This window comes from Cyprinodon tularosa, unplaced genomic scaffold, assembly GCF_016077235.1.
Source record: "Cyprinodon tularosa strain WSP-4 unplaced genomic scaffold, ASM1607723v1 ctg146, whole genome shotgun sequence".
In the NCBI taxonomy this organism is placed as follows: Eukaryota; Metazoa; Chordata; class Actinopteri; order Cyprinodontiformes; family Cyprinodontidae; genus Cyprinodon; species Cyprinodon tularosa.
In genome coordinates, this window is record NW_024038287.1 from 509697 (window position 1) to 522709 (window position 13013).

Sequence of the window (13013 nt, forward strand, 5' to 3'; positions counted from 1 at the left end):
TTTAAAGGTTTTTTATACTTTTTTGCTATTTGTCCTATCATATATTTTCTCGTAAACGAGCAGATGATAAAATTGGTAACACAAAGTCGAAATTAAACTGAGTCAGAGATGAAGAACGCCCGTTTGTGGTGAAGATTTCCTGTTTTTTTCAATTTGTCTATACAGTTTCCTTTCAGCCAAGAAACAGAAGTTAAACAAAAATGTAGGATTTGTCTCATTTAAAAAAAAAAAACTAATGACATTTTAGAATAAAACTAAGCATTGGTCACGTTAGAGTTTTATGTGTAACCTTCAGGTACATTTAACGCTTTCTGTACAGAATCATAATTGATCCAATAATTTCTACTTTTAGGTTATTGGTATCCTACCAAACAAGCAGAGATCTATAAATATATATTTTTCTTACCTGCCAACGCCACATATAGAGTAAGCAGATAGAAGTGTCGGGGTTCGTTCATCTTGACATGAAGTCAGACTCTGCAAACACTGTGTCTGTGTATGAGAGTGCAATCTGTTTCTATGTAATTTTTGAAAAAGGAGGGTGTTTCCTTAGCAGGTGGTTGTGTAACTTCCGCTATCACACAAGTGCTCCTTTTCAGATGCGTAGAAAGCTTCCTCTCCGCTCTCTACTTTCCAAATAATCCACAAAATATCTCAAGGTTTTTTTTTTTCAGTTGATTTTCTAATACTAAAACTGTCTGTCAGGTTCATAATTTATTTTATGGGTTCTGCTGGATTGATGATTTTGTTTCAAAAGATTTTATATCAAATTTCACCTTTAGTGTATTTTTTGTAGCTGGTTGTTAATATGTGTTTTTTCTTTCTACTGCAATGGTACCATGGAGATCATCACCATTTATCTCTGTTAGCAAACTAAGAACTGCAATTATCATGATCTAAAATCAAAAATGGTGGTTCTTACAGTAATGCCATGACCTCATAATATTGCAATTTTAAATCTCCTCTTAAAATCCTTCTTTTCTCCTTTAACACCACTTGAAATGCTGACCTTTGAATTATTAGAATTTCCATCCATCCAACCATCCATCCATTATCTGACACGCTTGTCCCAATTTGGGTCGCGAGGGGTGCTGGTGCCTATCTGCAGCTGTCCCGCAGAAGCGGGGTACACCCTGGTCGCCAGTCCATCGCAGGGTAACACAGAGACAAACAGGACATACAACCATTCACTCACACACTCACACCTAACGAGAATTTAGAGAAGCCAATTAATCTAACAGTCATGTTTTTGGACTGTGGGAGGAAGCCGGATTATCTGGAGAGAACCCACGCATACTCAGGGAGAACATGCAAAATCCATGCAGAAAGACCCCGAGCCGGGAATCGAAACCCAAAACCTTCTTGCTGCAAGGTAGCAGTGGTACCCACTGCGCCACTCTACATATTTGTTCTTTTCATTTGTTTAATAAAATCTATAATTATTCTTTGATTTGAGTAAAGGGTTGTTTTAATTATTCTAGGTTTTATTGATACTAGTATTGTTTTTTTTTTACTTTGTGTACCACTCTTTGGTCTTGAGTATGTTCAAAGCACTCTATAAATAAAGCTAGTATGTATGGTGTGGTATGGTTTTCCAGCTGCACTACAGTCCTGGCTAACTTACAGTCATTCCTTCCTGCAGGTGGTAAAAACAGAAAGATCACTGAGAAAACTCTTCATTCAGATTTTTTACACCACACATTTTCTAAAAGGATACACAGATTAATTTGGCCAACAGCCTTCCCTCAGACTCCTTATCAGTTATCTCTAGATAGCTTTCCAATATTTTGTCCAAGCTAAATTTAGAAAATAAAATGCATAATTTTAGCTTATTATTCTGAGCTAATCAAAAACAAGACGTGACTTGCTGTACATAAATGCAATTTTTAATGGGTCTGTGATGCACATGGGAAGTTAAGAGCCATCGTTCAGTTACAACCCTTCTTTGTTTAGAAAATGTCATTTTGCTTGGGCCAGTCTCAGTTAACTGCTTAAATTTAAACTTGTATACTTCCTCTTTTAGGGTGTACTCTGGTGTTTTGTTTTTAGCTGTTTTGCCAGCATTGAGTATAACCTACGCCACCCAGTTTTTTTTAAACTTATTTTTGAAATTACAAACAGGATACAATAAAGCAGAAATTAACCTACAAAAGTATCTATGTCCTTTGAAACATTTAGCATCTAGTTTTCAAAAAAATTGCCTTCGGCGCTGAGGGGGGTAATGGTTTATTGAGGCAGTTCTATACCAGTTTACTAGTTGACTCTATTTGATGAGAATAAAGGCAATATAGATGCCTGCATTTGGTTGAAAATTTATATTTTTCTTTTTTTTTTTTGCACTGAAGCTATCATCCTCCTTCCACTTAACAAATACAGAGGTTGGTGACAAAGAATAAGTTTTCAGATGTAACAAAAAAGGGAAACTCCAAGTTTTATGAATGTATATAACAAGTACATTCTTAACAAAGATCAGTCCAATTTAATCACCTGTTTGCACACATTGCAGTTCCCTGGCTTCTGCACCTTTAGAGAAAAATCTGCAACTGGGCATCCCTGAGTGATGCAACCCAGAGAAATAATGTCTACATGTGAGGAGAAATACAAAGCTAAGTTTTCTTGAGTGACGCCTCCACTGGCTTCTATCTGAAGAGCTGGGAAATCCTTCTTTAGTTCTCGAGCTGCAACATGAACTTCCTACAAAGAAGAAGGGGGTGTTGGACAAGTTTTAGTTTCAGAAATTGTTTTATTTCCTGGCCTTTGGTGATTTGAAATGATCTACCTGTGGCTGAAAGTTGTCTAACATGACGATGTCTGCTCCGGCTTCCGCTGCCTCTCTGCCCTCTGTAATGGAGCCACACTCCACCTCAATCTTACTGCTGAAGCCACAGACTGAGCGGGCCACTTTCACAGCCTGAGAGACAAAAAAGGATTTTAAGTTTGTGTTTGCAGAAGTATCAAAAGGTCACCTGAACTCAGAGCATCTGTCAGTCAGCTGGTTGCTAGTATTTCCGCAGCTTTGCAATGTGCAGAAAGAGAACATCATGTGTCATGTGTTTGGTGCATGACACAAACTACAGGCTCTTGCTGTATTGAAAAAGATATAAACAGATGTGAGAAGGAACATTACTTTTACCTAATTGTGACCAAAAGGTCTCAAAGCTTTTTTCAGTAGTAAAGAAACAAAGTATTGCTTTTGTAGGAGGCAAGACTGTGCTTGAAGACCAAGCGTAGATTAAATCATCTTTACCTTCACAACAAATCAACTTTGGTCATGCATGGATGCCACTTTGAAATATTAAAGGTGCCTTTTTAACAGCAGAATACAGTTACAAGTACATACTAAAAACATCAAATGACAAAAATAAAAATCCTTCTGTTTCAGTTATGGAAAATCTGTCATGGCTCCAGAACCTGAACTTGTGGACCTTAGCAAGCCTTTCTAATTGAATGAAATGGGATAAGATTAGTTTAAGCAAAGTTCTCTATTTTTTTATTATTTTTTTATACATCTGCATCCATTTTCCAAAATGACATTCAACATTATTTTGTTCTGCATTTTTATGAGTGGCTGACAACAATGTTGGTTACTGCTTTCTACATGTACAACATCAAAGAATGCTTTCTTAAGATAACAACATCTTTCTAACAAATTATAATTCTATAAATTTAATGCATAAATCTTACTGAATCGCATAGGTATTTATTTTCTAAGAATTCAGATTGTTTTTGCAGCTCTAAATAAATTATTTTGGCAAAATTAGGGCAGCGACTCTGAATTGTGAAAGATAGAGACCCATAGAGTAGACGGTAAAGCTGTCAGAATCTGTCTAAAATTCAATGTTTTGCTTTTTTAAACTTACATATATGCACGCTGTACTGAAGACATAAATCAGAAATTACTGACACTAAAACCAGGGCTAAGAAAAAAATTATATAAAGATATTGCTTTAAAAAAATAATCAAGGTAAACCAACAGTGAAATGCTTCCAAACCAATGCTAAAATCCAAAGTAGTGTACTTCCCAGCAAGTATAGATCCTACCTCTCACTGTTTATGCATTTCATAATCAACAGAGCTTTAAGTAGTTTAACAACCTTTACCTATGGTAACTGTTGATTTCAAGAGAAAAGACATACTTAATTTTGTTTATTCAAAATTACACTGAAAGATCAAAGTAAGAAGATGAAAATAAACATGCAATAAAACAAATAAATTGCACAGACAATATATTCTATGAGCAAGTGAGGTTGAAATAACTTATCTAATTACTTTTTTTTATGTCTTTCAAAGACAAAATTAAATTCAGTATTCGGTAATATGGGGAAAAAAAGCTGCTTGTGAAAGCAAGGACAGTCACAGCTAAAACAATATCAGGCTGATTCTTTAAGGGGGGATTACAGAGTTATTTTCAAACAAACAATTGAAATTTAGTCATTCTACATTCATCCATTGCAAAAAGTGACATTTGAGTGACATTTGACAACAAATAAGGTGAGTAAGCCAATTCTGAATGACCTGAAAAAAACACACAAAAAAAACACCTCTTCAGTTAAAAGATTAAAACCACACAGCATCAACTACAATGTAATTTGGAGATATGAAACCAATGCACAATCTTAAACCAAGCATGGTCAAAGGGCAGACACCCTATACCACAGGTGTCAAAGTCGTTCCAGAAAGGGCCGTGTGGCTGCTGGTTTTCTTTCCACCCAAGCAGTAGCACACCAGACTCCATTTATCTCATCAAGGTGAGTCTAGTCTTAACCTGATGAATTGATGGGATGAATGGAATCTGGTGTGCTACTGCTTGGGTGGAAAGAAAACCAGCAGCCACACGGCCCTTTCTGGAACGACTTTGACACCCCTGCATACCAACTGTTAAGCATGGTGATAGAGGTGTGAAGATTTGGGCCTTTTTTTCTTCCAAAGGACACGGCCACATTCTACTCATCGTGTTTACGGTGAACATATCTAAAACTCTCTTATCTCATCAGCGTTTTCACCACAGCGGTTGTATATCTTTTGCTTTGTTGCCATAGAAGCAAATAAAAACATGCAGTTTGCGGTTTGTAGCTGACTAGAATCCAAGTTGTATATTTTCACCAGTTCTTGTCCTTGTTATTTCATTTAGAACAATTGCAGCTGACTATTTAGAGAAACTGCCCACCTCTGTGATGCTTCCTGATGCCCAGATGTGGTTATCCTTCAGCATCACCATGCCACTCAGGTCCTGTCTGTGCATGGATACGCCACCCACCAGCATGGCATACTTCTCCACCAGCCTAAAGCCTGGCGTGGTCTTACGGGTGCCAGCCACCTCTCCATGCCAGCCTGCAGACTTTGCTGTCGACCTGAGCTGAGAGCAGCGGGTAGCAATCCCTGAAGCACGACTCAGGCAGTTGAGAGCAGGGCGCTCCCCAAGGAGCAGGCATCTAGCCGGGCCTCTCACAACAGCAGTGAGGGTGACAGCATCTGGGCCTGTAGATATTGCACAAAATTGAGAAATGGAGATGCTATATGTTTCATTATATTAATGCTATATCAATATGGAGCTAATTTATTCTATTTCTGCATCATGGCATATAAAGATACTGTTATTTTTTTTATAAAAATTCTTCTATTTGAGGGAGAAATGTTGTAATACTTGCATTAGTAATTTATAATAAGTGTTACCTGGACATCCTATATTAACTATTATTAAAAAAGATATATATATATATATATATATATATATATATATATATATATATATATATATATATATATATATATATATATATATATATATATATATATATATATATATATATATATATATATATATATATATATATATATATATATATATATATATATATATATAAACAGTAATCAAGTTGAGGGGGGATGAGAGGGGATGGCATCAGCCTCCTTAAAAAAATCTTAAAATCATCCCCCTTCTTAAATGAGCATCCCCCCCAAACAATCCCCTGTGACATTTTATTGCTAAATAATTAAAATTTCTACTATTTGGTAACAGTAATGGCAATATTATTGCCCTTTCAACATTTGGCAGGCTGTGAACTTACAAGTAGCCTGAGCAAAATAATAATAAAATCAAAGAAGTGTCCTACCATGACTATGAAGCTGATCCCAGTGGGAAATTTGTCCCTAACTATGTAAGGGCAGTGATAGCCATGCCAGTCCAGGGACTGACTGCAGTTCTACTGTAAGGTGCCTTGGTCCAGGTCAATGACCAGCGTACCTGACATGTAACAATCATACCATGCATATTGTTTTAGGTTAATAGACTCTATTAATTAGGCCGTGTATGCTTCCAAAAAAAAAAAAACACAATCCCCCTTCTTATAATATTTTTCATTTATTTATTTTTTCTAGTATTATTATTATTGAGTATTAATAGTTTCATTTTAAGACCTATCAATAACAGGCATTTAATTATTTAGTCCAGGATAAGCTCTTTTGAAGCTTTATGAAACTATCTTAGATACATATTAAACTCTGAGAAGATTTATCATATACATTTTTAAGTAATACTAATTATAACCCCAAATGAAAGGACACCCAGAGGAAGATAGAGGACACGCTAGAGGGACTGGGATTCCCCTGGAGGAGCTGGCCCAGGTGGCTGGGGAGAGGGAAATCTGGGCCTCCCAACTGAAGCTACCCCTGCGACCCGACCCCGGATAAGCGGAGGATGGATGGATGGATGGATGGATGGATGGATGGATGGATGGATGGATGGATGGATGGATGGATGGATGGATGGATGGATGGATGGATGGATGGATGGATGGATGGATGGATGGACGGATGGATGGATGGATGGATGGATGAACCCCAATATTTGACAAAAACTCGTGAGCTTGTCCTTATCCTTATAAGGTCAGGGTCACCTGAGTAAAAAAAAAAACTGTTTATTTGTATAACTAATGAGTACCATCTTTTAAAACATGCTTGCATTCCTCAGTAAGCTAACATGTTGCTGTGGGGTTTGAAAGCACAACATGCAGAGAGAAAGACTGCTTTTCCCTTGTATTGCTCACAGTAGGTGATCCAGTCATTGGATCTGGGAGATGCTTGATTTGAGTTTGATGTCATTTTTTAGATCCAGGTTTCAACTTTATAAATAAACAAATATAGCATAAGCAGCCAGCAGCACTTGTTCCATTGTTCAGTGTTTTCCACTTCTCTGCAGTTCATTTGTTTGCATTTACCTTGCAAATAAGTAATAACACTAAGTTCTACTGAGACAGTCTGTGTAAAAATAGGATAACTTTGAACAGCTGTGGCTCTAAAAGCATTTTAGGATTGATGGTTGATTATGACTGGTTTGACTGGATGGCTTTAGTAATAAAACCACTGCATCCCCTTTCTGCCGCACCTATGTCAGGAGTTTGTTGCTCCACTTGCAATCCTTATGCTTCTGAGCAGATGTACACACTGACTCTATTACTGTCTCTGCACACCTGGATCAAACTGTGAGCAATCTTAACCTTTAGCACATAGCCACATCAAATCCACCGACAATTAAATACTTTTCAGAGAGAACAGTAACATAGACAAACTAGTTAAAAGCATTGTGCTCCTGCATTTTTAAGACAGTCATTTAAGTACAGAACTGTGCTGCAAAAAAAATTTCTCTTCAAGGAAAACATTAGATTTCCTCAGGCTATCTGAAATATTCGGGGCTGTTAAATCTATAACTGGTTCTGCCAGCCTCTGCAGGAAAAGCTGCCACAATGTTTTTGTCTTTCACATTACTGTGGAGAAATGATGACCCCTTATACTTTACAGCTGTGCATCGATTCATCCACACAGAAAGCCTGTTTAGAATAATGCTTTAGTCAGACTTTAACTAGGCCAATCTAACAAAGGAGGTCTGACATTAAAATTACTGTCATAAGAATTTTTTTCACAGCTTTTTAAAAACATAAAGAAATATACTTAAAAAAAACTAATATTTTTGGAAAAAATATAATTCACTATGAACTGCTAGATGTTTTTTTTTTTTTGCTTAAGTGAGCATGATGTCATATTTTCTTGTTTTTAAGGTGAATAAATATTTTTTGTAATTTAGTTCCTTTTTTTATTTGATCTGAGTCTTGTGATGTTTGATATCTATGTATAATGTTTAGGACATTATTGGGAGAAATAAGGCTGGACTGAAGGACATCAGCAAAGAGAAGTATGAGCAGGTATTTAAGATTAGGATGCTTACCAATCTGTTCTCCTTCCTGGTAAATCCAGTCCACGGTGCAGCCCACCTCAGTAAACACCGCTGTGAAGAAAGGGCTCCCTGCCAGCACAGTGTGTGGAGTTTTACACAACAACTTAGCCTCCACATCCTCTGATCCAACGCAAACTCCTGCCGGGTCAAAGTTTGGGGTGTCTTCTGCCAGCCACTCTTGTGCAAGACGGATCAGGGTGTAAGGTGGGATCGAATGGACCGCCACTGGTTTTGTCCCAAACATGCTTCAGACCTTCACATAAATAAGGTATTTTGTAATATTTTAAAATCTTCGTGGAAATATAAAGCAATATTTGGTTGTGTAATGTAAAATCAGAAAGAAGTATGCTCATCTCGCTCTGATTTTAAAATGAAGACACATTTTTCAAGTTTGGAAACTGACTTCAAGTTGTATTCCTGTTTTCAAAGCAGTAACTGCAAGAACACTGCATTGCACAAGAAGGTGGGACGAGAAGGCGTAATATCACATGGGTAATTGCTGACACAAGTCTCACAAGGTCTGTTTAGATCTTAACTCATCGCCCTGCTGTGTGTAAAGGGAACTTTTCCATGCTCAGTTTAAAACACAAAGCAACATGTTTAAACATCTGCTTCCTTTAGTGCTGCGTAATAATCTACTAAACTCCAACCTGGTCGACAATAGAGTATTGTGATATTCTAATAGCAAAATAAATGCAAATGAAATGCATACTTACTTGCGTCAGTGGCTTTCTGTCTCTGTTGATCCCGGACTGCAGAGAGACACAACTGAGCACACATAGGAAAAATGTAGCATGGAATTTGACCCTATGTCCATGTTGGAATGTGTACAGAAACACTCAGAGATCACACCATAGGATTAACATTGATTGTTTTTGTATTGATTAATTGCCTCTAAATCCAGTTTTCATGCACTAAAAGTTCATTTTCATTATGAGCAATTAAGCCAAAAGATTATAGTAGCCCATTAAGTTTGTATGGTTGGATCTAGTTTGCATAATCTAAAGGAAAATGTAATCTAAAATCTTTAACAAATAATCTTACTGGAGAAAACAAACAAATGATGTCTGCGCTTCAGCTAAAAGTAGCCCAACACATAAGTATTTATATGATGACAACCTGAAAAAACCACTACCCAATTTATTTCAGTTTAATTTCAGGAAGGTCTATTAGTTGTAATGATAATTAACACCAAATACAATATGCAATAATGGGAAGGTAAGAAGGAAATTAATACAGTAAGTCAAATTAACTTTATTTTTCATCGGAATCAGATTTTAAACTTAAAAGCCTTGATATATGCTTTAATTCAACAACCTATTATAAACTAACACAAACCAGTGAGTAACAGAGGAGTCTCCTTCAAGAGCAGAGTATACCCCTGGTCTAACAGAGACCCCCAGCAGATCCCGACTCAGGATGGGCGGGTGACCATCTGCCCTGGCCTGCTGTAAGAACAGGAAGCAGACATAAAGGAATACAAAAGCACAAGGTCAGGACTACTTTCTATGGTACAGAAAAGGAAACAAAGTCAAAGGTAATGACAAATGTGACTCACTCTGAGTCTGGCTTCTTGGAAGAAAAAAAATGGCAACAGTTTTGCGTTTTTATTGGGTGAAGTTATAATACCGGTATTCTGACACAAATTTTGATTTGATGATGAAGAAAGTCTTGAGTGACCAAAGCTGTAGAACTATCTGTAGAACTACTTTTTGTTATGATTAGAGCTGCTACGTATTTAATGTAGCAGCTCTGAATGTCTCTATCAGCTTGTTACAATGGAGACTTTCCCCTTTCTTCTCATTCTTCTTTGCAAAATAGCTCAAGCATACTAGTGATGTGATAAGTTCCATGTCTTGCAGTAGATTTTTGGTTCAGCTAAAGAATCAGACTCTGACCACTTTCACTCTCTCATCAGTTTACACTGAAAAAAAAAACAAGCTATTGTGGGTCCTTAGCGAAAACTCCAATGTGCTCCCAGGAACCTTCTGGTTTTTGGTGGAATAACATGACACCAGTTCAAAATCATTTCAACAGATTCTCCCCTCTAGACTACATCTCTCTCTGCAGCTTTATCATTTATTTTAGCAACAGGCGGCAATTCCATATCTACAAGATGTGTGTGTAAATCCCTTTATTGTCCCACAATGGGTAAATTCACTCTCTTCATTTAACCCATCTCCTTTTGGAGCAGTGGGCTGTCATTCTGTGGTGCCAGGGGAGCAGTGTGGGGTTAAAGGTCTTGGTCAGGGACCCAGAATGGAGGCTGTGGGGATTGAACCTGGTACTTGCAACCTTCTCAGAGCACAAGCCCACTGCCCTAACCACAAGGCCAACACCCCCAACACTAAAAGCAATATGGAATGGATTAATGGAAAGGTTGGAATGGCTTCCCTACAGTCCTGATTGCAATACTATCGAACATTAATGGATTCAGTTTGGACATACATCCTAATTGGCCAATTTCTAACTAAAATTGGCCAATGAGGACCAATACTGGTCAAAGAATGGGATGCCATCCCACAGTGTGTGTAACGAACTGGTCAACAGCACAGAGGAGTTAACAATGCTGTAATGGTTGTGTCTAGAGTTGTTAACCGTCCTTTGAAAAAAGGAATTGTTCTGTATTTAGAAATAGAAGAACCCGTCCCGTATTTAGTGGAAAAAGAACTCACTTTGTCCGGTATTACTGTGAAATTAAAAAAATAGTCAGTAAAAAGCTAATGGAAAATGAAGAACAAGGGCACGTTAGATACAAAACTTAGGGTAAAATTGTTCCCAGGCCCTGTCCTGAGTTGTAACCAATGAGCTGACAACATATATGTAACGATCCAGAGTACCCTCATCCCATTGGCTGAGCCAAGTGTTGCTCACAGAGAAGACTGCGGGAGACAACAGAGCAGTCTGAGCATGTCCATGAATGATCTGTATGAAGAATTTGTAACTGCAAACAGTCTTCTGGAGCACCTCGCTCAGGAAAAAGGATCCTTGCAGTCCAAAGGAACCTTGTCAACATCCAAGCTGCTGTATCCTTTGTCCTCAGCATCCCATCTTCCACTGGTTTTTTGGAGATGATTTTCTCCTGAATGGAGAACAAATGGACTGATGTGCAGAACAAATGTTCCACTGAATTTATTAAAGCTGAGCTTATTGTCAGCCTCAATTATGAACTGTCTTGTGCAGAGTTTTACTGTGCAGCACTCAAAGACAAACAAATACTCACTGCTGCAAGAGCTCAGAGGAAATACAAGTGGAAAAGTAGCCTATCGCCACATAATGTGGCATTGAGCTAATTATTTTTTTTTCTGTTTTACAACTGTAGCCTACAGCCGTTGCATTTAAGGCACAAATATGTTTACACGTTTGCACGAGTTTGCTGTTGCACGAAAAAGGTGCACTATTTATTTATTGTTTAATATTTATTTTTACAGTTTGAAGTTAAGCAGGACAGGCTTATGTTTAAGATGCTTATGTTATTCAGCAAAGTTTATTTTCCAAGTGTTCATGTCACTCACAAATATGCATCTAATTCAATATAGATTTGAGTCAAGTAGTTAAAAAGATAATTTCACACCCAAAAGGGGGCTAAAAAAAATCACCACGCCAGGAGGGGTAAAGGCAATTGGATCAGCTGGCAAACACATGAGGTGCCCCTTTTTTCAGGGAGTTAGCAACCGTAGTTGTGTCTAGATTAATAGATTTAAAATGTCTTGTATTACTAAAATGTAATTATTCAATCAGATAACTTAAATCAACTGCTGAAATAGCTGAAATGAACACTTGTGGTGACAGTGGCGATATAGTAAGGGTGCGGAGGACCCATTTTCTAAAACCACAGATATATATGTATATACACACACAATTCAATTCAGCTCATTTACATAGCACCAATTCACAACACATGTCATCTCAAGGCACTGTACAGTTCACCAGATCATACAGTCAAATTGATTCAAAGTTTTCTATCTAAGGAAAACCAGTTGATTGCATCAACTCATTGAGGCTTGTAGCGACAGTGGAGAGGAAAAAACACTTTTAACAGGAAGAAACCTCCAGCAGAACCAGTATCAGTGTGAGCGGCCACCTGCTGAGGCCGACTGGGGTTCAAGGAGATAGAAGCAAAGATACAAAAAGCAGCTGTAAAAGGAGGCCCCATCCAGGAAACACACAGCCAGGCAGACGAGCTCCGAGCCAGCTCCCATGTCAGAGGATGAAGAGAGCACATCCAGCCAGTCACAGTCAGAGAAACAGGCCTACACTGAAAAACAGGCCAATTTTGAACATCTATAAACAAAGGTGTTGATGGCAGCAGCACAGTTGATATTTCTCTCCAGGATGGTGTATCAGCCAAACAGGAACAAACAAGGTGAAGCTACTATGAGAAAAAGCAGAGAGCATAAAGTTAGAGATTGAATTAATAGATTCTGCTTCTGCAGAGTGGGAGAATAGAGATAGAATGAAGCAAAATGATGAAATAGGGGTCCCTATATATATGTGTGTGTGTGTCCTTAAAACATGCTAATAAACGCTGATAATTAAATCCACACTGTGTATTTTCTATGTCGTTTTGGAGGATGTATTTAGAGGTTGCAGTCATGCAACAGCTACCACAATTGCAGGAAGTGCGGTTCACAATGCGCGCACACGTTTCTCATTTCGAAACAGCTAGCTAGATACTATCTTTTTTTCTCTCTGTTTTTGTCATGGAATCCTATGAATTTGTTACCCCAGCACCCTGAGCATACGATTGTTTGCAATTGTATATTCTGTATTTGTAAATAAA

General features: G+C 37.7%; 2 protein-coding genes across 2 annotated transcripts in view; both read right to left on the bottom strand.

The window, feature by feature from the left end:
• The window catches only part of zmp:0000001082 (integrin alpha-D), a 31998-nt gene extending 30970 nt beyond the window's left edge, over positions 1–1028 (bottom strand). The window contains exon 1 of the mRNA XM_038278963.1: positions 407–1028. Coding sequence (XP_038134891.1) covers positions 407–458 — 52 coding nt within the window. The 5' untranslated portion in view covers positions 459–1028. The remainder of the gene's footprint in view (positions 1–406) is intronic.
• A 1074-nt stretch (positions 1029–2102) lies between these two features.
• On the bottom strand, positions 2103–9049 carry LOC119779347 (nicotinate-nucleotide pyrophosphorylase [carboxylating]-like). Its single transcript, XM_038278964.1, has 5 exons — positions 8947–9049; positions 8222–8483; positions 5168–5478; positions 2780–2911; positions 2103–2694 (listed from the first exon to the last, which is right to left on the bottom strand). Exons 2-5 carry the CDS (start codon positions 8472–8474, stop codon positions 2470–2472), a joined length of 921 nt encoding a protein of 306 aa, XP_038134892.1. The 5' UTR covers positions 8475–8483; positions 8947–9049; the 3' UTR covers positions 2103–2469.
• Positions 9050–13013: the final 3964 nt, after the last annotated feature.

Bases quoted from the DNA above. Each gene is read 5' to 3' on its own strand.
- LOC119779347 (XM_038278964.1), bottom strand. From the start codon at position 8,474: ATGTTTGGGACAAAACCAGTGGCGGTCCATTCGATCCCACCTTACACC. The intron at 2,912-5,167 runs GTGGGCAGTTTC...TTTGTCTCTCAG, and splicing joins CATCAGGAAGCATCACAGAG to GCTGTGAAAGTGGCCCGCTC. The intron at 2,695-2,779 runs GTAGATCATTTC...TCTTCTTTGTAG, and splicing joins TAGACAACTTTCAGCCACAG to GAAGTTCATGTTGCAGCTCG.